This window comes from Neoarius graeffei, chromosome 1 (assembly GCF_027579695.1).
Source record: "Neoarius graeffei isolate fNeoGra1 chromosome 1, fNeoGra1.pri, whole genome shotgun sequence".
Lineage (NCBI taxonomy): Eukaryota > Metazoa > Chordata > Actinopteri > Siluriformes > Ariidae > Neoarius > Neoarius graeffei.
The window spans coordinates 97,065,288-97,092,826 of record NC_083569.1 but is presented as its reverse complement, the minus strand read 5'-3'; the positions used below and the strand labels follow the sequence as shown (position 1 = coordinate 97,092,826).

Sequence of the window (27,539 nt, the reverse complement as noted above, 5' to 3'; positions counted from 1 at the left end):
GCCTATACTCAAAATAATGATGGAAAAAAATCAAAGCAAATCAAATCGTTATTTTCAAAGACAGACGCTAGATGGTGCTATGGTAGATGTACCACTGAAAACCGATGATGTTTCAAGATGCATCTTCAGACGCTCATCTTTCTCCGCAAATGCGTTTAACAACTCCACATAATTCCCCCTGTTAGCTGAATCAGTGGTTTCATCCCTCCCCCTAAATGCTAGCTCCTGCCTGGCAAGGTAGCAAGTGGCACGAATCAAATCCTTTAGTATCTCACGGTTTTCGCGAACTTTTGCATTATGCACGGAAATTTGCAGTCGACTGGCCTCGTCCAAAGCTAAATTTATTGGAGTCCCCTTCCCAAATGTTTTCAATGCTATTTGATTTTGGATGTGTACATTTGATCTTTCATGTTTGGCCAATGCAGTGGGCAGGTTGTTTAAATCAGTGTAGCCGGCACATACCCACACATTGTCACGCTGTTTGGAGAACAGCAGACAGGGGAAGCAGAACAGACACTTGCTAACTTCACACCCGCAAAGCCACTCTTTTCTGTTGTACCATTCCGGCTGGAATGTACGTACAATTTTCTGCCCCTTTCACTGATGGAAATCGTTAAGAGGGGGTGTTGGCCTACCTCGATTGATTGTAAGCAACTTCTGCTGGTAATCAAGTTTGTTGAAACACTTTAAGTGTGCAATTGTAGACATATTCACCTGTGAAGTTTTCGCTAACGTGCTCAAAATACAGTGTGTGGGGCATATAGCACACAGTATAGGCACTTCATGTGCAATGTAACAATTTTTCATTTTGACCGCTGTGATTGGCTCGCATATTCCCGCTGCGGCAAAAGCTGAGCTTTTGCTCCCCATAGACCGTCTATGCGATACATAATACGCATGCGCAACCCCCCTATATTGGCAGCGTTGAAGTCAAGACAGGCAGACCCAAAGGGAGCCTACCCTGGTCTTCGAAATGCGAGCGGAGGATTGCGCGTTCCCGCGACAACCTGCCAAAGCCTGGGTGCTTTGCGTCGTGCGATAACTTGGGTTTTTGATCGGTCTTCGGAGACGTAAATGTACTTTTAACAACTCATTTGTTCCAAAACATTGAGTTGGAACAAATGAGTTGTTAAAAGTACATTTACGTCTCCGAAGACCGATCAAAAACCCATATTGCACATTGTGAACTCTCAACAATATATTTTTTAAAAACACGTGTTGGTTTTTATTTTAATGAAATTTACCTAAGGTAGGCAGTGCCTACCCTGCCTACCCTGACCGCACATCTGTGCTCAGAAACAAAAAAACATTAGGTGACATACTGTACATGGCTCATAATAAAACATCAATAGCCTACTGCGCGCATTATTTGAAGGGCATACGACGAGCCTTGCGCTCCGCGAACTCATCCACGATGCTCTGTATGTCACTGATTCAGTGATCTTTTAAGCGGTAGTCTCACGACCCGAATAGTAAACAATAAACATGGAGGACATGGAGTCGTTAGTGTTGCTGGTCTTGGTGCTGTGGCTTGTTGTCACCGACAACGCAGACAGATACTGGCAAGAGCGTATAGATGAGGCGAGGCGCATAAGGCTTCAGAAATTCTCGTAATTCGTAATTCTTATTCTTCCGGGTTTGCGGTGTTTACAGATCCCAGCGCGCTCGCGGGGCGTGTGTGGGCATGTGAGGACACTCCTCCTCACCAATCAGTGCACGGGGGAGTGTCTGCTCACGCCCCCAACCTCACTCGGCACGGCTTGGCTCGCTTCAGCCCCACTCCAAAACGGTGCGAGTTTTAGGGGCTAAGCAGGGCTGAAGCGAGCTGAGTCGTGCTGGTTTTTGGTAGTCGAAACGCGAGCCGTGTCGGGCTGAAGCGAGCTGAAGCGAGCTGAAGTGAGCTGAAAAAGGGGAGTGGAAAAGGGCCATATAACTGAGGAAGTACACTTGAAGTTGACTTTTTATAAACTATATTTTATATACTTAAGAATAGTATAGTGAAGTATACTTGGCTTATACTGAAAAGTATAAACAAAAGTCTAAGACTAAGTACATTTATACTAAGACTTACACTTATACTTTAATACTAAAACTTATACTTTTTACGTTTTTCTGCCACAAAGTACTAATACTTAGTATATCTTGCTCCAAGTGCATAATAAGGTCAAGTCATTGACTGATGCTTAACATTTAATTTATATATTAATATAATATAATGCTGGAGTTTAAAACTTTACAGTATATAGTATGTGTGCTCAATTTCATTAACTTTATGTACCTTAAAATCATACACAAAAGCAGAAAAACTGTTGACTTATTTATTTTTGGTTCCAAAGGTGTGCACTTTTACCTTTTTTGACAAGGAAGGACTTTAGTTCTCAGTTGAAGATGCTATGTTTACATTTTTACAAGCATATGCACAAGTTTTGCTTTACCACTTTTTACAAATAAGGACTTGATCTTGAAGAGGCCATTATGTTTACATTTTTACATGCAAATGTGCACTTTTTCCTTTCATTTTCTCCAGTAAGGAAGGACTTGATTTCATAGGTCTTTGTTTTTTAAATGTTTGAAAATATATCAAACTTGTTTTCTACATTCTGTCTTGTGATTTTGTAAATGCATCACACTCTTGTGTACATACAGTCTGAGTAAACTTTAAGAATACTTTAAGGAGTATATTTCCAGTATATAAATAGTAAGCTACAAGTAATATGCCAAGCAAACTTAAAGTATAACAAGTAAACTAGTGAAATAACCAACATTTATAACAGTAGCAGGGGGAAGCCATAGCGTAATGGTTAGAGAAACAGCTTTGGGACCAAAAGGTTGCTGGCTCGATTCCCTGGACCAGCAGGACTGGCTTAAGTGCCCTTGAGCAAGGCACCTAACCCCCAACTGCTCCGGCAAGAGTGGTGGTGTACCTTGTGTCTGATTAGTGAAAGAAAAACTGATGATGCAGGTTATCAGTTTGGGCATTGAACCTGACCGACCGACTATAACGATATACTTAAAGTATACAATAATAAACTAAAAATAGGGACTCGAAGTATATAACTAGTACAATGGCAGTATATCGATAAGTGTACTTGTGGTATACTTTAAGCATACAGTGGGGCAAAAAAGTATTTAGTCAGTCACCAATTGTGCAAGTTCTCCCACTTAAAAAGATGAGAGAGGCCTGTAATTTTCATCATAGGTACACTTCAACTATGAGAGACAAAATGAGAAAAAAAAATCCAGAAAATCACATTGTCTGATTTTTAAAGAATTTATTTGCAAATTATGGTGGAAAATAAGTATTTGGTCAATAACAAAAGTTCATCTCAGTACTTTGTTATATACCCTTTGTTGGCAATGACAGAGGTCAAACGTTTTCTGTAAGTCTTCACAAGGTTTTCACACACTGTTGCTGGTATTTTGGCCCATTCCTCCATGCAGATCTCCTCTAGAGCAGTGATGTTTTGGGGCTGTTGCTGGGCAACACGGACTTTCAACTCCCTCCAAAGATTTTCTATGAGGTTGAGATCTGGAGACTGGCTAGGCCACTCCAGGACCTTGAAATGCTTCTTATGAAGCCACTCCTTTGTTGCCCGGGCGGTGTGTTTGGGATCATTGTCATGCTGAAAGACCCAGCCACATTTCATCTTCAATGCCCTTGCTGATGGAAGGAGGTTTTCACTCAAAATCTCACGATACATGGCCCCATTCATTCTTTCCTTTACATGGATCAGTCGTCCTGGTCCCTTTGCAGAAAAACAGCCCCAAAGCATGATGTTTCCACCCCCATGCTTCACAGTAGGTATGGTGTTCTTTGGATGCAACTCAGCATTCTTTCTCCTCCAAACACGACAAGTTGAGTTTGTACCAAAAAGTTCTATTTTGTTTTCATCTGACCATATGACATTCTCTCAATCCTCTTCTGGATCATCCAAATGCTCTCTAGCAAACTTCAGATGGGCCTGGACATGTACTGGCTTAAGCAGGGGGACACGTCTGGCACTGCAGGATTTGAGTCCCTGGAGGCGTAGTGTGTTACTGATGGTAGCCTTTGTTACTTTGGTCCCAGCTCTCTGCAGGTCATTCACTAGGTCCCCCCGTGTGGTTCTGGGATTTTTGCTTACCATTCTTGTGATCATTTTGACCCCACGGGGTGAGAGCTTGCGTGGAGCCCCAGATCGAGGGAGATTATCAGTGGTCTTGTATGTCTTCCATTTTCTAATAATTGCTCCCACAGTTGATTTCTTCACACCAAGCTGCTTACCTATTGCAGATTCAGTCTTCCCAGCCTGGTGCAGGTCTACAATTTTGTTTCTGGTGTCCTTTGACAGCTCTTTGGTCTTGGCCATAGTGGAGTTTGGAGTGTGACTGTTTGAGGTTGTGGACAGGTATCTTTTATCCTGATAACGAGTTCAAACAGGTGCCATTAATACAGGTAACGAGTGGAGGACAGAGGAGCCTCTTAAAGAAGAAGTTACAGGTCTGTGAGAGCCAGAAATCTTGCTTGTTTGTAGGTGACCAAATACTTATTTTACCGAGGAATTTACCAATTAATTCATTAAAAATCCTACAATGTGATTTCCTGGATTCCCCCCCCTCCCCCATTCTGTCTCTCATAGTTGAAGTGTACCTATGATGAAAATTACAGGCCTCTCTCATCTTTTTAAGTGGTAGAACTTGCACAATTGGTGGCTGACTAAATACTTTTTTGCCCCACTGTACATGAGGGATATACCAAGTACATTGATAGTATATAGACGAGTATACTTGTTGTATACTTAAGTCTACTTTTGCAAACTTAAAATGAACTTTAAGGTATACTTTTATAAACTTGAAATGTTCCAATTTAGTCCAAAAAAGTATTAAATTTGTATACTTTCTAGTACACTAAAAGTACATGGTCTGTAGTATACTTGCTAAACTTGTACTGAAGCATACTTAATAAAATGAACTTTAAGTATACTACTTTTTGCTAAGGGTGAGTGTGAATGAGTGAAGAGGACGAGGGTCGAACTTTCATGCTGAACTCCTGAGTGTAAGAGGCTGTAGAATCTGAAAGAATGAGAGAGATGAGAGAGTGAATGTGTATGAGGGGTTATGACGTGATAACAGGGGTGTGTGTGTGTGTGTGTGTGTGTGTGTGTGTGTACAGGTGTGTGGTGATGAGTAAGGGTGTGTATTACAGAGCTATGGTTTTCTTTTATATTAAATATACCTGTTAACAGGGTAAACAAATGATCCTGTCAGTTATTTCTAGCATTATTGTGAATCTTTTCCCTTTAGTTTCTTGTTCCCTTGCTGACACTCAGTGTTCCTAATGATGAATAATCAGGAAAACAGGAGAGCAAACACACTGTCATTCAGACATCAATCAATAGTGAAAAAGATCGACATTTTCAGTCCATTAATCTGATTAATTTCAAATTGTGATCTATGGTACATTTAATTCATTAGTAGAGATTGTTAAAATGACTCAGTCCACCTCTGACAGAGTTTAATCATTTACATGTGAGCAGATTTACTGTATTCAGTTTAAAATGTTACTCTTCATTTAAATAATGGTGTTGGGAATTAATTCATACATAAAAACAGTAGTATTTATTTTTCCACAGAGAGACCTAAACCTGTGGTGATTATAAAGCCTGATAAGGAGGTGTTCAGAGGAGAGAGAGTGACTTTCAGATGTGAGATACCGAGAGGAAGAGACACTGAGTGGACATACAGCTGGAAGAGGAATGATTACACACGCTCATACCGAACAACACAGGAGTTTAGTCTTTATTCAGTAGGAAATGATGTCAGCGGTAAATACACCTGCAGTGGGAGGAGAAGTGACTCTCAGAGCTCAGAGACCAGTGATGCTGTTACACTGACTGTATCAGGTGTGTGTGTGTGTGTGTGTGTGTGTGTGTGTGTGTGTGTGTGTGTGACTTTGTTATTATAAATGTAATTGATTGATCATATGTATTTTCATATATATCAATAGTTTTAGGTTTCATGTTTGTTCTCCAATTTTTGTTCTAATTTGTTTAACACTATATAAATGCTGACTCAGACACAAAAATAATCATGTAAAAGGTAAAAACAGCTCTGATACCTTCATCATTTCACATCAACAGAAAAACCCAAACCGACTGTGAGTGTGAATCCTCAGAGCTCCATCTACACTGGAGACACAGTTACTCTGAGCTGTAATCTGCAGTCGACTGGATGGACTTTTCTCTGGTACAATTATCAGCAATCAAAAGATCTGACACCTGATGATCCACACAGTAACACACTCACTGGGACAGTGTCTAATGAAGGACAAATAAAGTACGCCTGTAAAGCACAGAGGGGAAACTATGACTCAGAGTTCAGTGATCCAGTCAGGATTACAGTGAGAGGTATGTTATATTTTCTACAGTTCCACTACAGATAAAAAGTTATTAAGCCTGTGAAACAATTTTAACAATTATTGGGACTCTGTAATTATATACAACCCCGATTCCAAAAAAGTTGGGACAAAGTACAAATTGTAAATAAAAACGGAATGCAATAATTTACAAATCTCAAAAACTGATATTGTATTCACAATAGAACAGAGACAACATATCAAATGTCGAAAGTGAGACATTTTGAAATTTCATGCCAAATATTGGCTCATTTGAAATTTCATGACAGCAACACATCTCAAAAAAGTTGGGACAGGGGCAATAAGAGGCTGGAAAAGTTAAAGGTACAAAAAAGGAACAGCTGGAGGACCAAATTGCAACTCATTAGGTCAATTGGCAATAGGTCATTAACATGACTGGGTATAAAAAGAGCATCTTGGAGTGGCAGCGGCTCTCAGAAGTAAAGATGGGAAGAGGATCACCAATCCCCCTAATTCTGCGCCGACAAATAGTGGAGCAATATCAGAAAGGAGTTCGACAGTGTAAAATTGCAAAGAGTTTGAACATATCATCATCTACAGTGCATAATATCATCAAAAGATTCAGAGAATCTGGAAGAATCTCTGTGCGTAAGGGTCAAGGCCGGAAAACCATACTGGGTGCCCGTGATCTTCGGGCCCTTAGACGGCACTGCATCACATACAGGCATGCTTCTGGATTGGAAATCACAAAATGGGCTCAGGAATATTTCCAGAGAACATTATCTGTGAACACAATTCACCGTGCCATCCGCCGTTGCCAGCTAAAACTCTATAGTTGAAAGAAGAAGCCGTATCTAAACATGATCCAGAAGCACAGACGTCTTCTCTGGGCCAAGGCTCATTTAAAATAGACTGTGGCAAAGTGAAAAACTGTTCTGTGGTCAGACGAATCAAAATTTGAAGTTCTTTATGGAAATCAGGACGCCGTGTCATTCGGACTAAAGAGGAGAAGGACGACCCAAGTTGTTATCAGCGCTCAGTTCAGAAGCCTGCATCTCTGATGGTATGGGGTTGCATTAGTGCGTGTGGCATGGGCAGCTTACACATCTGGAAAGACACCATCAATGCTGAAAGGTATATCCAGGTTCTAGAGCAACATATGCTCCCATCTAGATGACGTCTCTTTCAGGGAAGACCTTGCATTTTCCAACATGACAATGCCAAACCACATACTGCATCAATTACAGCATCATGGCTGCGTAGAAGAAGGGTCCGGGTACTGAACTGGCCAGCCTGCAGTCCAGATCTTTCACCCATAGAAAACATTTGGCGCATCATTAAACGGAAGATACGACAAAAAAGACCTAAGACAGTTGAGCAACTAGAATCCTACATTAGACAAGAATGGGTTAACATTCCTATCCCTAAACTTGAGCAACTTGTCTCCTCAGTCCCCAGACGTTTACAGACTGTTGTAAAGAGAAAAGGGGATGTCTCACAGTGGTAAACATGGCCTTGTCCCAACTTTTTTGAGATGTGTTGTTGTCATGAAATTTAAAATCACCTAATTTTTCTCTTTAAATGATACATTTTCTCAGTTTAAACATTTGATATGTCATCTATGTTCTGTTCTGAATAAAATATGGAATTTTGAAACTTCCACATCATTGCATTCCATTTTTATTGACAATTTGTACTTTGTCCCAACTTTTTTGGAATCGGGGTTGTAATATATTTAAATGATGTTTGGATGTACTGGATATGCTGAAGTGTTTATTATCTTTGTACAGCAAGACCAAAGCCAGTCGTGACAATACAGCCAGCTGGGCGTGTGTTCATTGGAGAAACCGTCACTTTCACATGTAACATACGGACTGGAGGATCCTGGTCATATGACTGGTATAGGGATAATACAAAACTCAGTGTTCCTTCCTGGACGAATCAAAACACAATCTATCAGGTTAAAACCTCTGATAAAGGTGGTTATACATGTAAAGGAACACAGTCATCAGACCCAACATACCCACAGACCAGTGATGCTGTTACACTGACTGTATCAGGTGAGTGTGTTTTATCTCACATACAGTATTGTCAATTTCATTAACATTTGAAAGTGTTTACATGCGTTTTTCACGTGACCGAGGACTCTATCTCGGACCACTAAAGCATTTCATCTTAATTATGAAACTTTAATCCCCCCCCCCACACACACACACACAGAATTGGCACCTACTCAGATTCCGTACACTGACATAATCACACTAAAAATCATCTCTAACCTGCTGTATGAAATACTTATCAAACATGCAGACACATCTAAGGACATTTATTGGACTTCTCTGTATCTGTTTGCACAAGTTGTTGAATTTTGTGATGCCTGTTTGCTTGTTTAGTTTCAACAACATGTTGCCTTTTGTCTGTCAGCCAGGGATTTTGGGTCGAGTTCCACACTATGGGAGCTAAAAGGAATCTCTGTGTGAACAGACATGTTATAGATTAGATTAGATTAGATTAGATTAGATTAGATTAGATTAGATTAGATTAGATTAGATTAGATTAGATTAGATTAGATTAGATAGAACTTTATTGATCCCTTTGGGAGGGTTCCCTCAGGGAAATTAAAATTCCAGCATCATTATAGGATAAACAGAGAATAGAATAGAAAAAGAGAACTTGTAGATAAATTAAGTCTTAGAAAACTTCTAGATAAATAAATTAAGTATTTACATATACAAATATATTAAAAAAAAGATATGAAAAAAGTCCAGCAGGAGAGGTATTGCACATTGTCCAGTATTGCTTATTGTCAGGCTGGGCTACTGCTCCTTCCCGTCCTCTGTCCTCCTGTTACCCCTCCTCCCCCCAGAGAGGAGTTGTACAGTCTGATGGCGTGAGGGACAAAGGAGTTTTTAAGTCTGTTCGTCCTGCACTTGGGAAGGAGCATTCTGTCACTGAACAGGCTCCTCTGGTTGCTGATGACGGTGTGCAGAGGGTGACTGGCATCGTCCATGATGTTCAATAGTTTGTCCATAGTCCTCTTCTCTGCCACCATCACCAGAGAGTCCAGCTCCATGCCGACCACAGAGCCGGCCCGCCTTATCATATGTATATGTATGTATATAATGTGTGTAGAAGGAAGCTGCTAATGTGATTTAATTATTATATTTTAACAAGTAACAATGTTTTATTTTGTCATTCTATTAATGTTAATTAGTGTAGTTAATTAGTGTCGATAGCCATCTGTTTTAATTCCGGTTTCATCCTCATCATGTTGGCAGTCATTGTTAGTGGCTCATTCCTAGAATAAGCAGATTATTCAATTTCACCATTTTTGGACATCAGCCGTTCTTCTCTAGTAGAGTGCTGATGAACTGGTGCTGGAGACGTTTCTGTGCAGTTGAAAAGTTTGTGTTCTTATGTCTGCTGTCCTTTATGTCCACTTATGTACAACATCCTTTTTTTTTTTACACTTATTTGAAAAAAAAAGGAAGCGCTGGGTATTACTGGGTATTCATATTTATTGCTCCAAAAACTATTTGCAGCTCACATTCCCCTTGTTTAGGAAATAGGAATCTGTTACATTACTGCTGTAAAGTAATTTCACACTTTCATAGATGAAAAATAATGAGGGCCTGATGGACTTTGTGTGAATAAGGTACAGTGGGAGATACAGATTTCTGTTGTGTTCAAATAATTTTAGTGGTGTGTGTGTGTGTGTGTGTGTGTGTGTGTGTGTGTGTGTGTGTGTGTGTGTGTGTGTGTGTGCGCTGTCTGTCTATGTCAGGCAGCAACAATAATCACTTTTATTGACATTTGGGCAAAATACAAGCGTTCAGAAGAAAAAAAAAAAACAAGACGTAACATTTCCAATATGTCTTCTGATAAAGACTGGATGTGTAGTGTTCGATGTTGTGTTCCACTTTTTGAAAATCATTTTTAGTCGATACACTCATAAAAATAAAATGGTATAGAGAAGAGAAAGAGACTGAAGATCTGCATAATCACACAGCAGTTATTGTTTGACTTTCACTCTGATCACAGTGAACATTTAAATTTAATATCATTATTTTCATCCGCAGCATCTGTCGAGTTTAAAATTCCAAAACAATAGAAAAGTCATCATAAGGTGAAGTTGTTTATCTACAGGGCGCGTCATCACAGAGACAGTAATACTGTGTTTCACTGTAGAAGTGATTAGTGCGGTAAAGACTTCACACCCTGAGCTTGTGTTTCATTTCTAACAGAAAAACCTAAACCTGAACTCACATCAGACCTTAAAGGAGCTGCACTGACAGGAAACTCAGTGACTCTGTACTGTACACTGAAGCTGCAGTCTGCTGGATGGAAGTTTTACTGGATCACATCCACACAGAGCTCTGAGACTGAGACTGATTCACACGACTACGCCATCAGATCAGTTCGAGTCTCTGATGGAGGTCAGTACAAGTGCAGAGCTGGAAGAGGAAACCCAGTCTACTACACACACTACAGTGATGCACTCTGGGTAGAAGTTATTGGTGAGTAAGAGGCTTTCTGTTAAGTTATTCAATGTTTGTTCAGTGTCACAATATAGCAATATTTAGACAACTACATACAGAGAACTCTTTTAACTAACTGATGTTATGAAAGTTATTAAAGAGAGACAGTGTGATCACGGCTGAGCAGCGCTGGTGTGAGGTGAACTGGTGACACAACACTAGTTTAGATTTGGGAGAAAATGTCACCAACAAAACCTGTAAAACTCTTTTAACAAGCAGCTCAGAGGCTGTAAAAGGGGCTTCATAAAGTTACTGCTTCAGAAACATCAACATGCTCGAGTCGAGACCTGCCTGAGTGTGAATGAGTGAAGAGGACGAGGGTCGAACTTTTATACTGAACCCCTGAGTGTAAGAGGCTGTAGAATCTGAAAGAATGAGAGAGATGAGAGAGTGAGTGTGTATGAGGGGTTATGACGTGATAACAGGTGTGTGGTGATGAGTAAGGGTGTGTATTATAGAGCTATGGTTTTCTTTTATATTAAATATACCTGTTAACAGGGTAAACAAATTATCCTGTCAGTTATTTCGAGCATTATTGTGAATCTTTTCCCTTTAGTTTCTTGTTCCCTTGCTGACACTCAGTGTTCCTAATGATGAATAATCAGGAAAACAGGAGAGCAAACACACTGTCATTCAGACATCAATCAATAGTGAAAAAGATCTACATTTTCACTACATTAATCTGATTAATTTCAAATTTTGATCTACATTTAATTCATTAGTAGAGATTGTTAAAATGACTCAGTCCACCTCTGACAGAGTTTAATCATTTACATGTGAGCAGATTTACTGCATTCAGTTTAAAATGTTCCTCTTCATTTAAATAATGGTGTTGGGAATTAATTCATACATAAAAACAGTAGTATTTATTTTTCCCCAGAGAGACCTAAACCTGTGGTGATTATAAAGCCTGATAAGGAGGTGTTCAGAGGAGAGACAGTGACTTTCAGATGTGAGATACAGAGAGGAAGAGACACTGAGTGGACATACAGCTGGAAGAGGAATGATTACACACGCTCATACCGAACAATACAGGAGTTTAGTCTTTATTCAGTAGAAAATTATCACAGCGGTAAATACACCTGCAGTGGGAGGAGAAGTGACTCTCAGAGCTCAGAGACCAGTGATGCTGTTACACTGACTGTATCAGGTGTGTTTTATCTCACATATTGTGTATTTCATTCATATTTTATATTGTATACATGCATTTTTCACATGTGACAGAGGACTCTATCACGGACCACTACAGCATTTCATCTCAACCCTTGTGTGGTTTTCATATTTTTGTTCCTCAGCCAGTGTTTGTGGGTCTGGTGGAGCCGCTGCATTTTGGTGCTTTAAATTCAATACAAACAATTTTACATTAAATACTTAACCGATGTTTACTTCACCCCAATTACAAGCAATATAAACAGCATATATGGTTAATATTTGCCCTTTGCCTTTGTTAGATTACATTTATTTAAAAAAAAAAGTGCTCCTCGTTTTTTGTTTGTTTTTAAATAAAATGTAATTTTAAAAAAGAAAATCAATTATAGTCAAGATTATGAGTGGAAAAATACATTTATCCTCAAATTTACAAATGGAGCAAGGTTTTTCATCACAACTGATTTTTATTTCTTTGAATTTCATGAGAAATTTAACCCATTCAGCTCAGTTTACACAACACAAGCTGAACACATACAGTAACCATGTCAGTCTGTACAACACATCATCCCCATGCTCGTCTTCGTTTTGGGACTGGCTGATGCTCCGTCTCATCCTCTTCTTCAAAGTCACTGTCAGACTCTGAATTTTCAGAAATGTGATCCTCACGTTCTGAAACTTCTTCCTCTACACAATCATCAAAAGCTTCTCTCTCTTCCAAAATCATTTGCAAGGCCATCTGAGCAGAGAATCTTTTGGCCATCTTGATCAGTTGTGATAAGGAACCACACTGGAAAAGCTGTATTTATTGTGTCCCGTCCCCAATTTACAGGAACCTCTGACTTAGTTCCTGCAAGTCAGAGGGTTAAATGTGCAGGAATGTGAGAGCAGACAGGTGTCGGTGCTTGAACGTCAGGGACAGAAACACAAAACACACACACACACACACACACACACTAACAGCAGGCCCGGACAGGAGGAGGACAGAGTGAAGGTACACACTTTTATTAGCCCTGGGTCCAGTGGACCCGAACATCCTGTATGGAATATAAATGTGTTGGGGGGGGTACAGTGTGTGGTTATCGAATGTGTTCTGTTCTTCACAGAAAACGAGCCAAGGCCAATGAGTCTGAGTTTTAAAAAAATAATTAATCGTATCATTGTTCCTTTGATTAAAAAAAAAAATGAAAACATGTCCCACAGACCCGAACACCAGACAAGGGTTAATGATGAAAAAAAATTACCAACACACACACACACACACACACACACACACACACACACACACACAGAATTATCTCCTCACCGGATTCCATACACTGACATAACCACACTATAAAATCATCTCTACCCTGCTGTATGAAATGCTTATCAAACATGCAGAAACATCTAATGACATTTATTGGACTTCTCTGTATCTGTTTTCACAAGTTGTTGAATTTTGTGATGCCTGTTTGCTTGTTTATTTTAAACATGTTGCCTTGTGTCTGTCAGCCGGGGATTTGGGGTCGAGTTCCACAATATGGGAGCTAAAAGGAAGCTCTGAGCGAACTGACGAGTTTATATATAATTTTTTTGATATGTAGAAGGAAGCTGCTAATGTGATTTAATTATTATATTTTAACAAGTACAAATGTTTTATTTAGTCATCCTATTACTATTATTGAAAAGTTTGTTCTCTTATGTCTGCTGTCCTTTATGTCCACTTATGTCCGACATCCATGTATGTCGCCTTTTTTTTTTTTGTAAGCGCTGGGTATTACTGTCAATCAGATTCCTTGTACATACAAACACTAAGTCTTCCATCATCTGAGGCATTTGTTTATTTCTTATGGCTAAGTGCAGACAGATCGATCTGTCCTCTGATGATACAGTGGCGTTTCTTTCGTCATTAACTGCATGGTTTGTTTTATTTCTCTTAATGTGTTGGTCTGTGTTGGCTCACTTTGTTTCTTTTTTATTGTCTTTAATTATTGCTAAAATAGAAACTGACTGATTTTCAGAAAATATTCTCAGTGGTATTCTTTGTCCCTGACATCATGAGGATGTGCTTTAATAAAGATTAGAGGTGTATTTTTAGAGACTTTGACCCATACTTCGAGGCCGATACAACATTTTACAGACTGTGAGAACTGATCCCATCCTGTGGAATGTAGGGAATTACAGCTTAATGTGTAAATCACTGCTTACACACATAATACTACATATTAAACTATTCAGCTCCAACATAACTGCATGTCGGCTACTTGTTCCTGAGAAGCCCACAGCATTTTTAATGAGGCTCGCTCGGTCGGTCGGTCGGTCGGTCAAATATTTGCAGCTTACATTCCCCTTGTTTAGGAAATAGGAATCTGTTACATTACTGCTGTAAAGTAATTTCACACTTGCATAGATGAGAAATAATGAGGGACTGATGGACTTTGTGTGAATAAGGTAGAGTGGGAGATATACATATTTCTGTTGTGTTCATATAATTTTAGTGGTGTGTGTGCACACGTCTATCTGTCTGTCTGCTTATGTCAGGCAGCAACACAACTCACTTTTACTGACATCTGAGCAAAATACAAGTGTTCAAAAGAAAAAAAAGGAATAACATTTCCAATATGTCTTCTGATAAAGACTGTATGTGTAGTGTTGCATTTTGTGTTCCACTTTTCCAAAATCATTTTTTAGTCAGTACACTCAAAAATAAAATGGTATAGAGAAGAGAAAGAGACTGAAGATCTGGATAACCACACAACAGTTATTGTTTGACCTTCACTCTGATCACAGTGAACATTTAAATTTAATATCACTATTTTCATCCTCAACATCTGTCGAGTTTAAAATTCCAAAACAATAGAAAAGTCATCATAAGGTGAAGTTGTTTATCTACAGGGCGCGTCATCACAGAGACAGTAATACTGTGTTTCACTGTAGAAGTGATTAGTGCGGTAAAGACTTCACACCCTGAGCTTGTGTTTCATTTCTAACAGAAAAACCTAAACCTGAACTCAGATCAGGCCTTAAAGGAGCTGCACTGACAGGAAACTCAGTGACTCTGTCCTGTACACTGAAGCCGCAGTCTGCTGGATGGAAGTTTTACTGGATCACACCCACACAGAGATCTGAGACTGAATCACACGACTACACCATCAGATCAGTTCGAGTCTCTGATGGAGGTCAGTACTGGTGCAGAGCTGGAAGAGGAAACCCAGTCTACTACACACACTACAGTGACGCACTCTGGGTAAATGTTGTTGGTGAGTAAGAAGCTTTCTGTTAAATGATTCTGTACAACACTGAACATATAAACACCATGTGAACAGTGTCACAATACAGCAATATTTAGACAACGACATACAGAGAACTCTTTTAACTAACTGATGTTATGAAAGTTATTAAAGAGAGACAGTGTGATCACTGCTGAGCAGCACTGGTGTGAGGTGAACTGGTGACACAACACTAGTTTAGATTTGGGAGAAAATGTCACCAACAAAACCTGTAAAACTCTTTTAACAAGCAGCTCAGAGGCTGTAAAAGGGGCTTCATAAAGTTACTGCTTCAGAAACATCAACATGCTCGAGTCGAGACCTGCCTGAGTGTGAATGAGTGAAGAGGACGAGGGTCGAACTTTTATACTGAACCCCTGAGTGTAAGAGGCTGTAGAATCTGAAAGAATGAGAGAGATGAGAGAGTGAGTGTGTATGAGGGGTTATGACGTGATAACAGGTGTGTATGTGTGTGTGTGTGTGTGTGTGTGTGTGTGTGTGTGTGTGTGTGTGTGTGTGTGTGGTGATGAGTAAGGGTGTGTATTACAGAGCTATTGTTTTCTTTTATTTTAAATATACCTGTTAACAGGGTAAACAAATGATCCTGTCAGTTATTTCTAGCATTATTGTGAATCTTTTCCCTTTAGTTTCTTGTTCCCTTGCTGACACTCAGTGTTCCTAATGATGAATAATCAGGAAAACAGGAGAGCAAACACACTGTCATTCAGACATCAATCAATAGTGAAAAAGATCTACATTTTCAGTACATTAATCTGATTAATCTCAAATTGTGATCTACATTTAATTCATTAGTAGAGAATGTTAAAATGACTCAGTCAACCTCTGACAGAGTTTAATCATTTACATGTGAGCAGATTTACTGTATTCAGTTTAAAATGTTACTCTTCATTTAAATAATGGTGTTGGGAATTAATTCATACATAAAAACAGTAGTATTTATTTTTCCACAGAGAGACCTAAACCTGTGGTGAGTATAAAGCCTGATAAGGAGGTGTTCAGAGGAGAGACAGTGACTTTCAGATGTGAGATACCGAGAGGAAGAGACACTGAGTGGACATACAGCTGGAAGAGGAATGATGACACACTCTCATCCCGAACAACACAGGAGTTTAGTCTTGATTCAGTAGGAAATGATGTCAGCGGTAAATACACCTGCAGTGGGAGGAGAAGTGACTCTCAGAGCTCAGAGACCAGTGATGCTGTTACACTGACTGTATCAGGTGTGTTTTATCTCACATATTGTCAATTTTATTAACATCTTAAGGTGTTTTACATGCATTTTTCACATGTGACAGAGGACTCTATCACGGACCACTACAACGTTTTATCTTAATTATGAAACATTAATTCCCCCCCCCTAAAAAAAAAAAAAAATAAATATATATATATATATATATATATATATATATATAGCAGCACGGTGGTGTAGTGGTTAGCGCTGTCGCCTCACAGCAAGAAGGTCCAGGTTCGAGCCCCGTGGCCGGCAAGGGCCTTTCTGTGTGGAGTTTGCATGTTCTCCCCGTGTCCGCATGGGTTTCCTCCGGGTGCTCCGGTTTCCCCCACAGTCCAAAGACATGCAGGTTAGGTTAACTGGTGACTTTAAATTGAGCGTAGGTGTGAATGTGAGTGTGAATGGTTGTCTGTGTCTATGTGTCAGCCCTGTGATGACCTGGCGACTTGTCCAGGGTGTACCCCGCCTTTCGCCTGTAGTCAGCTGGGATAGGCTCCAGCTTGCCTGCGACCCTGTACAACAGGCTAAAGCAGCTAGAGATAATGAGATGAGATGAGACATCTCAAGGATAGCCTTGTAGATAAAGACATACCAATGGCCGAGCCGGCGTGCATATAAAGATGGCCAATTTACTTTAGTGTATAAGACACAGTGATGAGTTAGAGCTCCACAGTTTATGATAAACCTCAGAGCGCCATGATACACACTATCCAGCACGTGGATAGTGTGAATCATGCAGAAACATCAAAGGACATTTATTGGACTTCTCTGTATCTGTTGTTACAAGTTGTTGAATTTTGTGATGCCTGTTTGCTTGTTTAGTTTCAACAACATGTTGCCTTGTGTCTGTCAGCCAGGGATTTTGGGTCGAGTTCCACACTATGGGAGCTAAAAGGAAGCTCTGAGTGAACTGATGTGTGTGCGTGTGTGTGTGTGTGTGTGTGTGTGTGTGTGTGTGTGTGTGTGTGTGTGTGTGTGTTTTAATTTACATGTCGAAGGAAGCTGCTATTTTGATTGAATTATTGTATTTTTATATGTAACAATGCTTTTTTGTCATGGTATGAATGTTAATTAGTGTGGTGCCAGTGGGGTAAAAAAAAAAATACCCTGACCAGAAAGCACAATACCCTTTCTCTTTAACCGACACGTTCAGCACAAACACAGGCTGGGGGATTAAACACAGAACTGCTAGAACAGTTAACTTGTCAGCTGTAATTAAGAAACAATGGATTTTTAAATATTCCACAATTGTGAGTTTGTACAAATCTCATAATCTGTCTTAATACAGACCTTCATGCAAATTTACCTCCAGGCCTGTTTGGGTTTCATCAAATCTTCTGTACCAGCTGATCGGCCCAATCGCACTGTTATCATTATACTGTTTGAGAAAACAAACAAACAATAAAAAACTACTTGTTCATTAATTGTTCGCTAAAAAGTGCTTGTGGAGTTGTTTTGGGAAAGATCTCTACCATGACTTCACTGGATACAAAGTCATGTGATTGACACCTGAAAATGATTTCTTTTTTATACATGAACACAAATTGCAGATTTAACAAAACAATTTCAACATCAGATGGAGCAAAAGAACACATGGAAAAATAAAAAATAAAAATAAATACAATTAACTTCAGGTCAATTGTGACTTTCATAAATATGAAGATAAAATGTTCTTTATCTAAAGAGCTGCACACATACTTTCTAGAAACATCATTCCACTGTAGCTTTTTCAGTAAATGTTGAATCAGAAAGCAGAGAGAGGACAAGACTAATTCTTATTTTGTAAATATAAAAGCAGTTCTGATCTGCTGATAATTTCATATCAACAGAAAAACCCAAACCGACTGTGAGTGTGAATCCCCAGGCCTGTCTGGTTTTCATCAAATCTTCTGCACCTGAAAATTGGGTTGATCGCACTGTCATCATTCTACTGGTTTAGAAAAAAACTATTGCATTATTAATTGTTCACTAAAAAGTGCTTGTAGATTTGTTTTGGAAAAGATCTCTATCATGGCTTCACTGGATACAAAGTCATCTTATTGATGCCTGAAAAGGATTCATTTTTTATATATGGACACAACTGTTCAGATTTAACAAAACAAGTGAAAAATATAAAGTGTATTCTGTATAGAACTGCTTTAAACATATACACCTAATGTGGGTTTGCTGATTTCTCTGATAAACATACAGTACATCAGATCCTTTATTAAAGAAAACAAGTTTAGCTCATGTTTACGAGTTACATGAACTAAAGGCACAGTAACTTATTGTAATAAAACTTCACTTCACATAAAACTTCAGCCACAGTCAGGAGGTTAGAGATGCAGGAATGAAGTGTTTAGGTGTTTGAATTGTAAACGTATTCTGCAGGTAAACTGAAGTGATGGAGCTCTTTTTGAGATGATAGAACATATTCTTACAAATATTAAACATGTGAAACAACAGTGAGAGATTGCCTTCATTATTTATGATTTGAAATTTGGAAAAAAAATTCTACTCCTGTTTTATTTTGAATAATATTCACTAAAAGAGTAATGTGTATGAATAGAACATATCATTATTGCACAGCATCTGGGTTTGTGTTCATCAAGAAGAAAGAAGTCATTCACTTGTGTAAATCATCTTATTCACTTCTTAAGTTATTTACTAATTAAACCACACAATGCTGATGAATAGAAGAATCACATCATGTATGGACCTGCTATTGGTCTAATCTTTGGTCAGGTTCTCTTCGAGCAAATAAATGTGAAGATGATGAATTTAACTTACTATACTACACTAATAAAGTAATACCACCATAGAAAAAATATATTTAGTCCTAGTTATTGTTTAACTGATATCAGGATTATCACAGGGACAGCAGAAATGTTTTCACTCTGTCGAGGTGATTAGTACTGTAAATATTATATTACTCCTGAACTGTGTGTTTCATCTCTAACAGAAAAACCCAAACCTGAACTCACATCAGACCTTAAAGGAGCTGCACTGACAGGAATCCCAGTGACTCTGTACTGTACACTGAAGCCACAGTCTGCTGGATGGAAGTTTTACTGGAACACATCAACACAGAGCTCTGAGACTGAAACAGAATCAGGCCACTATGTCATCAGACCAGTTAATGTCTCTGATGGAGGTCAGTACTGGTGCCGAGCTGGAAGAGGAAACCCAGTCTACTACACACACTACAGTGATGCACTCTGGGTAAAGGTTACTGGTGAGTATGTGACTGGGTTGGACAGAAAATGTTAACAGTAGAGCTTGGTAGTAACACATGGTAAGTTACACTGCCAGACCAAAAAAGGGTGCTCACAAATATTTTGTTGGACTGACTTTAGCTTTAATTATGGAGCACATTACCTGTGGCATTGTTTCAGCAATCATTTGCAACATCACAACATTTATTTCCATTCAGACTTTTACTAATTTTTAGCTGAGATCTTGTATTGATGATGGGGGAATTGTGCTGCTCTGTAAAGTCTTCTCCAGCACATTACATTAATGGCATTTAGCAATGTACAACATACCCAGAGCAGGCTGGGGGTTAAGTACCTTGCTCATGGGCACTTCAGCCATTACTGCTAATCTAGGGAATCAAACTGATGACCTTTTGGTCCCAAAGCTGCTTCTCTAACCATTAGGCTATGGCTTCCCAAATGTGGTTTAAACTCAGAACTCTGTGGTGACCAATTCATGTGTGAAAATGATTCCTCATGCCTCCTAAACCACTCTCACAGTTTCAGCCTGAGGAATCCTGCCATTGTTGTCCTGGAATATGCCTGTGCCATCAGGGAAGAAAATGTCCAATTATGATCATTTCATGCACTTCCCTTCTTACCCTGACATGCCCATTGCTCAGGAATAGAGTAAATCTGGACTCAGTAGACTACATGACCTGTTTCCATTGCTCCGGAGTCCAATATTTATGCCCCCTTGCAAACTGGAGCCTTTTCTTCTGATTAGCCTCATTAAGAAGTTGTGTTCTTATAGCCACACTGCTGTTTAGTCCCAATCCTGTGAGTTCTCACTGCATTGTATGTGGAAATGCTTTTACTTTCACTACTAAACATAGCCATGAGTTTTACTGTTGATTTTTTTTTACTGTTTTAGTGATCTTAAACAAGTGTTTAATTGATCTCTGATCACAGTCAAGTTTTTTCTGACCACATTTCTTCCTCAAAGTTGATGGTCCATCAAGATCCTTCCTGGTTTTAATCATGTGTTGTACAGTTCTCAACCCAATTCCATTAATTGCAGCAGTCTCCTTAGTTGTTTTCTTTGCTTGATTCAGGCCAGTAATTTAACCCTTCTGAACCATAGTAACACCTTTTCCATGACCATGACACGGTTGTTTCAGAAATGAGAAGCTACTCACTGCATCAGTTAGGGGTAAACGAATTGTTGCCATCTGAAACATATTAATCACTGCAATAATTATCCAACTCTTAGGTACTTGCTTATTTAAATCCAAATGATGACATTTTGTGGACAGTGTATACATACACAGGAACATGCATATAGGGAACAAATAAATTTTCCCTAGTATCATGCTCAAGTGTGAATGAGTTGAAGAGGAGGAGGTTTGAACTTTTATCCTCAACACCGAGTGTAAAAGAAAAAAAGGCAGACAGATTAGAGCGTTATTGTGAGGTGTTATGAATTGATAACATGTATGTGTGTGTATTATGAGTGAAAAAAAATGTATGTCTGAGTTTTTGTGACTTAGCTCTGATATGATGCAGCACTTCAAACAGAAAGCTACTTGTCACTCAGAAAATTATTGCCATTTCTAGGATATTTTATGCTCTATGTACGGTATACATTAATATATTATCTTCCTGACATCACACTGCAAATTGTTTTTAATCTCTTTTAATTGTCTTAATTTTTAATCAAGTATAAATGTTAATATAATAGTGACATAAATTGTTATATTTATTATCAGGTGAATCAGCTCCAGTGTCTCTGATCATCAGTCCCAGCAGAACTCAACACTTCACTGCTGACTCTCTCTCACTGAGCTGTGAGGACCAGAGTGACTCTACTGGATGGACAGTGAGACGATACACACACAAAGAGACACCGTTCAATTGTTTATCATATTCAGGATCTACATGTAACATCAGCTCCCTCTCTACATCACACACTGGAGTTTACTGGTGTCAGTCTGAATCTGGAGGACACAGTAATCCTGTCAACATCACAGTGCACCGTGAGTCTTTTTATCAGTTCTCATCAGCAGTATTTAATACACAAACCAGACCTAACATTAAAAAAAATCTTTTCTTAAGAATTATAAAGAAGTTAAATGATACCTTACTTGTAAAACATAAAAGCTAATTTAGTATCTTGTGATTGACAGCATTGCAGTAAAACCTATTTTTAACATCTCAACGCTATTGAGGAACTCATGGAAATTTTACTCAACACAGTGCCATTAGTTGTTTTAAACTAACAAATTATTTTTGACTCTTTAGTTCGTGTTTTTCTTTGTTTCCTTCTCTCTGAGTCACTTTGTCATTGTTAGCATAACTGCATAACTGTGTATTTTCAGAACCTGACAAAATGATGAACGCTTTTACATGTTGTATACACTATGGTCATAGACAGTTCTTAAGTTACTGCTGTGTTCTTTAAGATTTATGATGTTAATTGTGTTTCAGGCAGGTTAGCATGCAGGTGTAAATGATTCCAATCTTAGCTCCTAGACCTTAATATTATGCTTAACTGGATTTAATATTCTTTGTCATATTCATCATATTCAGTTTATAACTTTGGTCAGTTTATTTGTGAATTCCACATGAGCTTCAAGTGGCTTAAGTACTGAAGCCACCAATAAAATAGAGGTCTAGAAAAAAAAGGTAAGTGAATAATAGTATCTGTGGGTCATAATAATCCACTTATTGGAAATTCATATGGATCAACATTTTTAATGAGCCTGATTTTCTCAAAAAATATTCCACTTTTACTCTTTCTGGTTATCTCGATGTACAGGAACATGTCACAGTGTTATCTGTACCTTCTCAGATAAATAGCTTTTAAAGTAATATTACAAAAAAAAAGGTACATGGACCTTTCCAGGTAAAACATACACACCAGATGTACAAAAGGGGTACCATTAAAAGATATACAAATGCAGTAATGAAGATACGTACAGTTTGGCATCTTTGTTTCTGAGACTGCAACAATAAAATTATAAAATACCCCATTTGTGTTTTCTGCTCCATGTAAACATGGCATGTTAAAGAATAAAGAACAACTCCATAAAATGCAGCAATCTCACAAAGAAATGCAATGTGTTTTCTAAGCCTTGTAAAGGACTGAATCTTACACTAATAATGGAGAATTACACTCTGTTTTTGCACACATTCTTTTTTTCAGTGTCTTCTTTCTCTTTCCTACAGATGGTGACGTGATCCTGGACAGTCCTGTCCATCCTGTTACTGAGGGACGTCCTCTGACTTTACGCTGTTTGTATCGCAACACAAAGATCTCAGAGTCTGGTGCTGATTTCTATAAAAATGATTCAGTTCTCCAGAACCAGACTACAGGAGAGATGACCATCAGGAGTGTCTCAAAGTCAGATGAAGGTTTCTACCACTGTAAACACCCACAGAGAGGAGAGTCACCAAAAAGCTGGGTTTCAGTCAAAGGTAAGGGAATCATGTCATCTTACTTGAATTACATTTGTAACAATAGGAAGTATTTAAATGGATCTGTGCTTTCCCTAGTTTCAGCTCCTAGATCCACTGGACTAATTTTAGGACTGAGCTTGGCCTTCGTGTTTGCCATCTTAATGATCTTACTGATCCTTCTGTTACGTTACAAGAAAAAAAAAGGTTTGAGAGCAGATTTTTTGCACATATTTGTCGTTTTTGAGGAAAAATTATGTCCCTTCTAGCTCTTTTTTTGGTTATGTGTTCATGTTGCCCTAAATATACTACTTACCTGCAAAGGCAATGTTTCAACCTGTTCACTGCTTTACTCTGTTGAGAAGGTGTAGAATATCAGTCTCAGTCTTCTGCAGTAAATCAGGACACCAGTCAGCTTGCAGGTCAGTCTTCAATAATAATAAATACATCAGCATTTGTTTTTCAAGGTGTTTTTGTTCTTGTTGAATATTTTCTCTTTAAAGTCTTTAATTTGTTTTTCTTTAAAAGATGGTGAAAATATCTATGAAAATGCTGCTACCAGGACCACAGGTATAGTTTATCTAGATTTCTGTGGTTAAAATAGACAGATCTGGCAACATAGCATTGCAGTAGCTTCTCTAATGTCTCTATTTTCTTTTCTTCTAGCTGATTCTGCAGCTGGCTCCAGTAATACAGTCAACCCACAGGTTGTGACTAGAAAAAAGAAACAAAATGGTAAGAATGCTGTATGAAACTAACGTCAACTCTTTTTAGGATGCAGTGCTGCAGCACAGCAACCTATGGGCTCCCCTAGGGGAGCCCATAGGTTGCAGTGCAAAGCACTGCAACTATTGTTCTTCTACGTATTTTTCTTCTTCTTCTTCTTCTTAATCTTATTCCTACGCAAATTTCGATTTCGATTAACTCAATAACCGTACGTCGCACACAGACAAACAATATATCAAAACATGCGGCTCGATCGGACTCGCTATGCTATTACTTTTCTCTACAGAATACGATTTTTTCGCGACGTAGTCCCGAAAAAATCGTCCAAAAAACCCCCATTCATTTCTATGGAATTAATTGAAAAAAAAGCACTTTTTCAAACATCCACTGCTCTGGCATGCTTTCACCTAGAGACGTGATTCAAACTCTAAAACATAGGAAAACTTCTCCTCTGTGGATCTGGCATTCAACTTTTCTGCTGGGTTCTACACTTTCGGATCAGTCCCAGCTCAAACGCCATGTGGGTTCCGGGAGAAAATCCGGCTTTTGAATGGGTGTCTATTGCGTTACACACCAGTGAGGGTCGTTAAGCTTAGAGTGCAGACAGTTTGAAAAAAAAAGCTCAAACTTTCTCGCTTAAACTGTGTTTTCAGCCACAAATTTCACTCTACAGACATGATTTTCTCAAAAGTAGTAGGAAAACTTGTCCTGATTCACACAATGTGTCTACCTAAACGATAGGATTTACGGTTTTTGAATGACAAGCCTCAAAGTGAGGAGAGCACAGGTGAGCGGCCTCATTGACTCCCATTATAAACGTTGCTGAAAAGTCACTCGTTTTTAACTCCCTGTAGCGTCCTCATTTTTAACAATACAGACAAAAAAATTACATCAGTCTATTCAGGAGACCCTTCTAGCGCTCACTGTGAAAGAATTTTGTGAATAGCTGCTTCCGTTGTCGAGTTATTTGTCATTGTTCGAGGTCTGGTCCGTAGTAAAACACAGCACAATATTCAAGACCTTGTGTGTCTTAGCTCATTGACACACATTATAAACGTGAGTGAAAAGTCACTCGTTTTTAAATCGCTCTAGTGTCGTTATTTTAAAGAGTACAAACAAAAAAATACATCATTTTATTCAGGAGACCCTTCTAGCGCTCAGTGTGAAAGAATTTTGTGAATAGCTGCTTCCGTTGTCGAGTTATTTGTCATTGTTCGAGGTCTGGTCCGTAGTAAAACACAGCACAATATTCAAGACCTTGTGTGTCTTAGCTCATTGACACACATTATAAACGTGAGTGAAAAGTCACTCGTTTTTAAATCGCTCTAGTGTCGTTATTTTAAAGAGTACAAACAAAAAAATACATCATTTTATTCAGGAGACCCTTCTAGCGCTCAGTGTGAAAGAATTTTGTGAATAGCTGCTTCCGTTGTCGAGTTATTTGTCATTGTTCGAGGCCTGGTCCTTCATAAAAAAAACAGTAGAAAACTCCAGCCCTTGTGTGTCTTAGCCTCACCTTAGCCGCCCACTTTATTAGGAACACTTCTGTTCGTACATACAAACTACAAACACTCTTCTTAGAGTTTAGAGTTTATTTTATTTTTAAAAGGGACAGTGCACAAATTAAACATTATCCTTGTGGTAAGGACAGATGTCTGTCCCAGGTTATAGCAGTACATGCTAATTTCCGCCTGTAGTCACTTTGGTTATACTCTTGAATAGCTCTTCTTCATGATGGCTGCTGTCTCGAGCACACACACAATCATTGCATTGAAACATCATTGCGGGTCACACATTCACGGCCAGCGAACATGCGTGACCGAATTGCTTCGCACACTGCATCCTCTCACAATTTCCCCCGGGGAATTGTCCGGTCTAGTTTTTATTTGTTTTTGCCTTTTGCATTAATCTAAATGAATTTCTATTTTAGATCATGCAGCCAGAGGGCCAGATGATGTGATGTATTCCAAAATTGAAATGAAAAAGCTTAAACTTCGCAGTGAAAGTAAGATGGTTTGATTGCACATTATTTTAAAAGAACATCAGACTTATTGTACGAACAAATAGTCTTCATTAGCTACTGCTCTTTACCATGCAAACAGCCTAAATTACATTTTTTTTCCCTCATCAGATGTCTCTGCACTGAGACCAAGTGATGTGGTTTACTCCCCAATTAAATTTGCAAACTTGAAATCCAAGGGTAAGTATAATGTCCTGTAGGACATACTGTTTAATGTTGTACTTATTGTATGCAGTTTTTCATTTTTGCACATATCCTGTGACACTTCAATGGGATGACACAGAGTTACGTCTACACAACATATTTTTGACTAAATTTCATCAGAGATATAACATCAATGCAATTTTACATTCATTAAGTGGGTTACAGCAGCCATAATCACTGTGTAACTTAAAAAAAGAAGAACAAAAAAGACATAGTTACATACACAGTGCAATGTGTAAGAATTTGTATTCCAGTGCACACTATTTGACCTGAAATTAATTAGGAAATAATTCCACCTTTATGGACTAAATCATGGAATCAGTCAGAACTACACTATTGTTTAGTGTACAATAGTGCACTATTGTAATACACTCCTTTTTCTTCAAATGCTCTACCAGGCCATGGGCCAGTCTGGTATTTTTGAACACTTTTCTGGCCACAACCTTCAGAATCTTGAATGTTGCAATTCAGTTGTGTCTCTACACTTTAGCGTATGCACACTTTCATGTGATGGTCTCCAATGGAAAAGCTTTTGAAGATTGTTACACAGTGAGCTTTTTCTAACAAGGTATATTTATTCAACTGTTTTAAGATGAGCATTTAAGGCAAGATGTTTAAGACAAGATGGGCTAAGGGAAAAGATCTGTAGTTTGTCTGCAGTGTCAGTTAAATGGCTCCTTCTGTAGATGTAATTGGCTCTTGGCCACATTTAGTGACAAAAATTCAGACTCTTTTGCAAAATCTCCAAGAGAGATAACACTAACTATACAGTTGATATTCCATTTTATTTTTCCTGGCATCAGTTTGAGTCAAAGACAAAGAAATGTCAGTAACATATTAATTTAAGGTATGGCAATACCTTATTTATAAGTCAGGTAATACATAGTTTACTGAATAAAGCAATATCTTATTTATAAGTCAGGTAATACATAGTTTACTGAAAAAAGATTAATGATTCATTAATGATCAGTCAGTGAATGTTTCCTGTATAAGTTTATTATATGATATAATGGAAAAAAATATAAACCTGAGGCTATGCTTTGCTCAAATGTTCATTAACAAGCCTGCAAAAATGCTGTCTAACCAAATACAATAAAGATTAAGATAGAGTGATGGTGAAACATGGTAGAAGTAGTATTATGGCTTGTACCTATGTGGAGGCTAGTGAAATTGGATGATTTATTTATTTAGAGATGTGGCTATGGACAACAGCATCATGATATAGGCTGAAGTGAACAGAAGTGAACCATATAGATTCAAATCAGTCCCTTAAAACTAATGGCACTTATGGCTGATTATGCTGCAAATGTGGTCTACAGTGGAAAAAAGTGCAATGTCCTTTAATGGCCAAGCTAATCAACAAATATGAATCCCACAAAACTACAGTTCACTTCACAAAGAAAAAAAACTGAGACAAA

The 27,539-nt window shown here is 38.5% G+C and overlaps 1 protein-coding gene across 1 annotated transcript in view; it reads left to right on the top strand.

The window, feature by feature from the left end:
- Window positions 1-27,539, top strand: part of LOC132885538 (immunoglobulin superfamily member 1-like) — an 80,688-nt gene that overhangs the window by 37,492 nt on the left and 15,657 nt on the right. Inside the window, exons 11-26 of the mRNA XM_060920300.1 lie at window positions 5,613-5,882; window positions 6,120-6,386; window positions 8,146-8,415; window positions 10,600-10,872; window positions 11,774-12,043; window positions 15,015-15,281; window positions 16,262-16,531; window positions 19,484-19,756; window positions 21,485-21,751; window positions 22,944-23,192; window positions 23,271-23,378; window positions 23,537-23,593; window positions 23,700-23,741; window positions 23,838-23,906; window positions 25,828-25,902; window positions 26,029-26,097. Coding sequence (XP_060776283.1) covers window positions 5,613-5,882; window positions 6,120-6,386; window positions 8,146-8,415; window positions 10,600-10,872; window positions 11,774-12,043; window positions 15,015-15,281; window positions 16,262-16,531; window positions 19,484-19,756; window positions 21,485-21,751; window positions 22,944-23,192; window positions 23,271-23,378; window positions 23,537-23,593; window positions 23,700-23,741; window positions 23,838-23,906; window positions 25,828-25,902; window positions 26,029-26,097 — 3,096 coding nt within the window. The remainder of the gene's footprint in view (window positions 1-5,612; window positions 5,883-6,119; window positions 6,387-8,145; window positions 8,416-10,599; window positions 10,873-11,773; window positions 12,044-15,014; window positions 15,282-16,261; window positions 16,532-19,483; window positions 19,757-21,484; window positions 21,752-22,943; window positions 23,193-23,270; window positions 23,379-23,536; window positions 23,594-23,699; window positions 23,742-23,837; window positions 23,907-25,827; window positions 25,903-26,028; window positions 26,098-27,539) is intronic.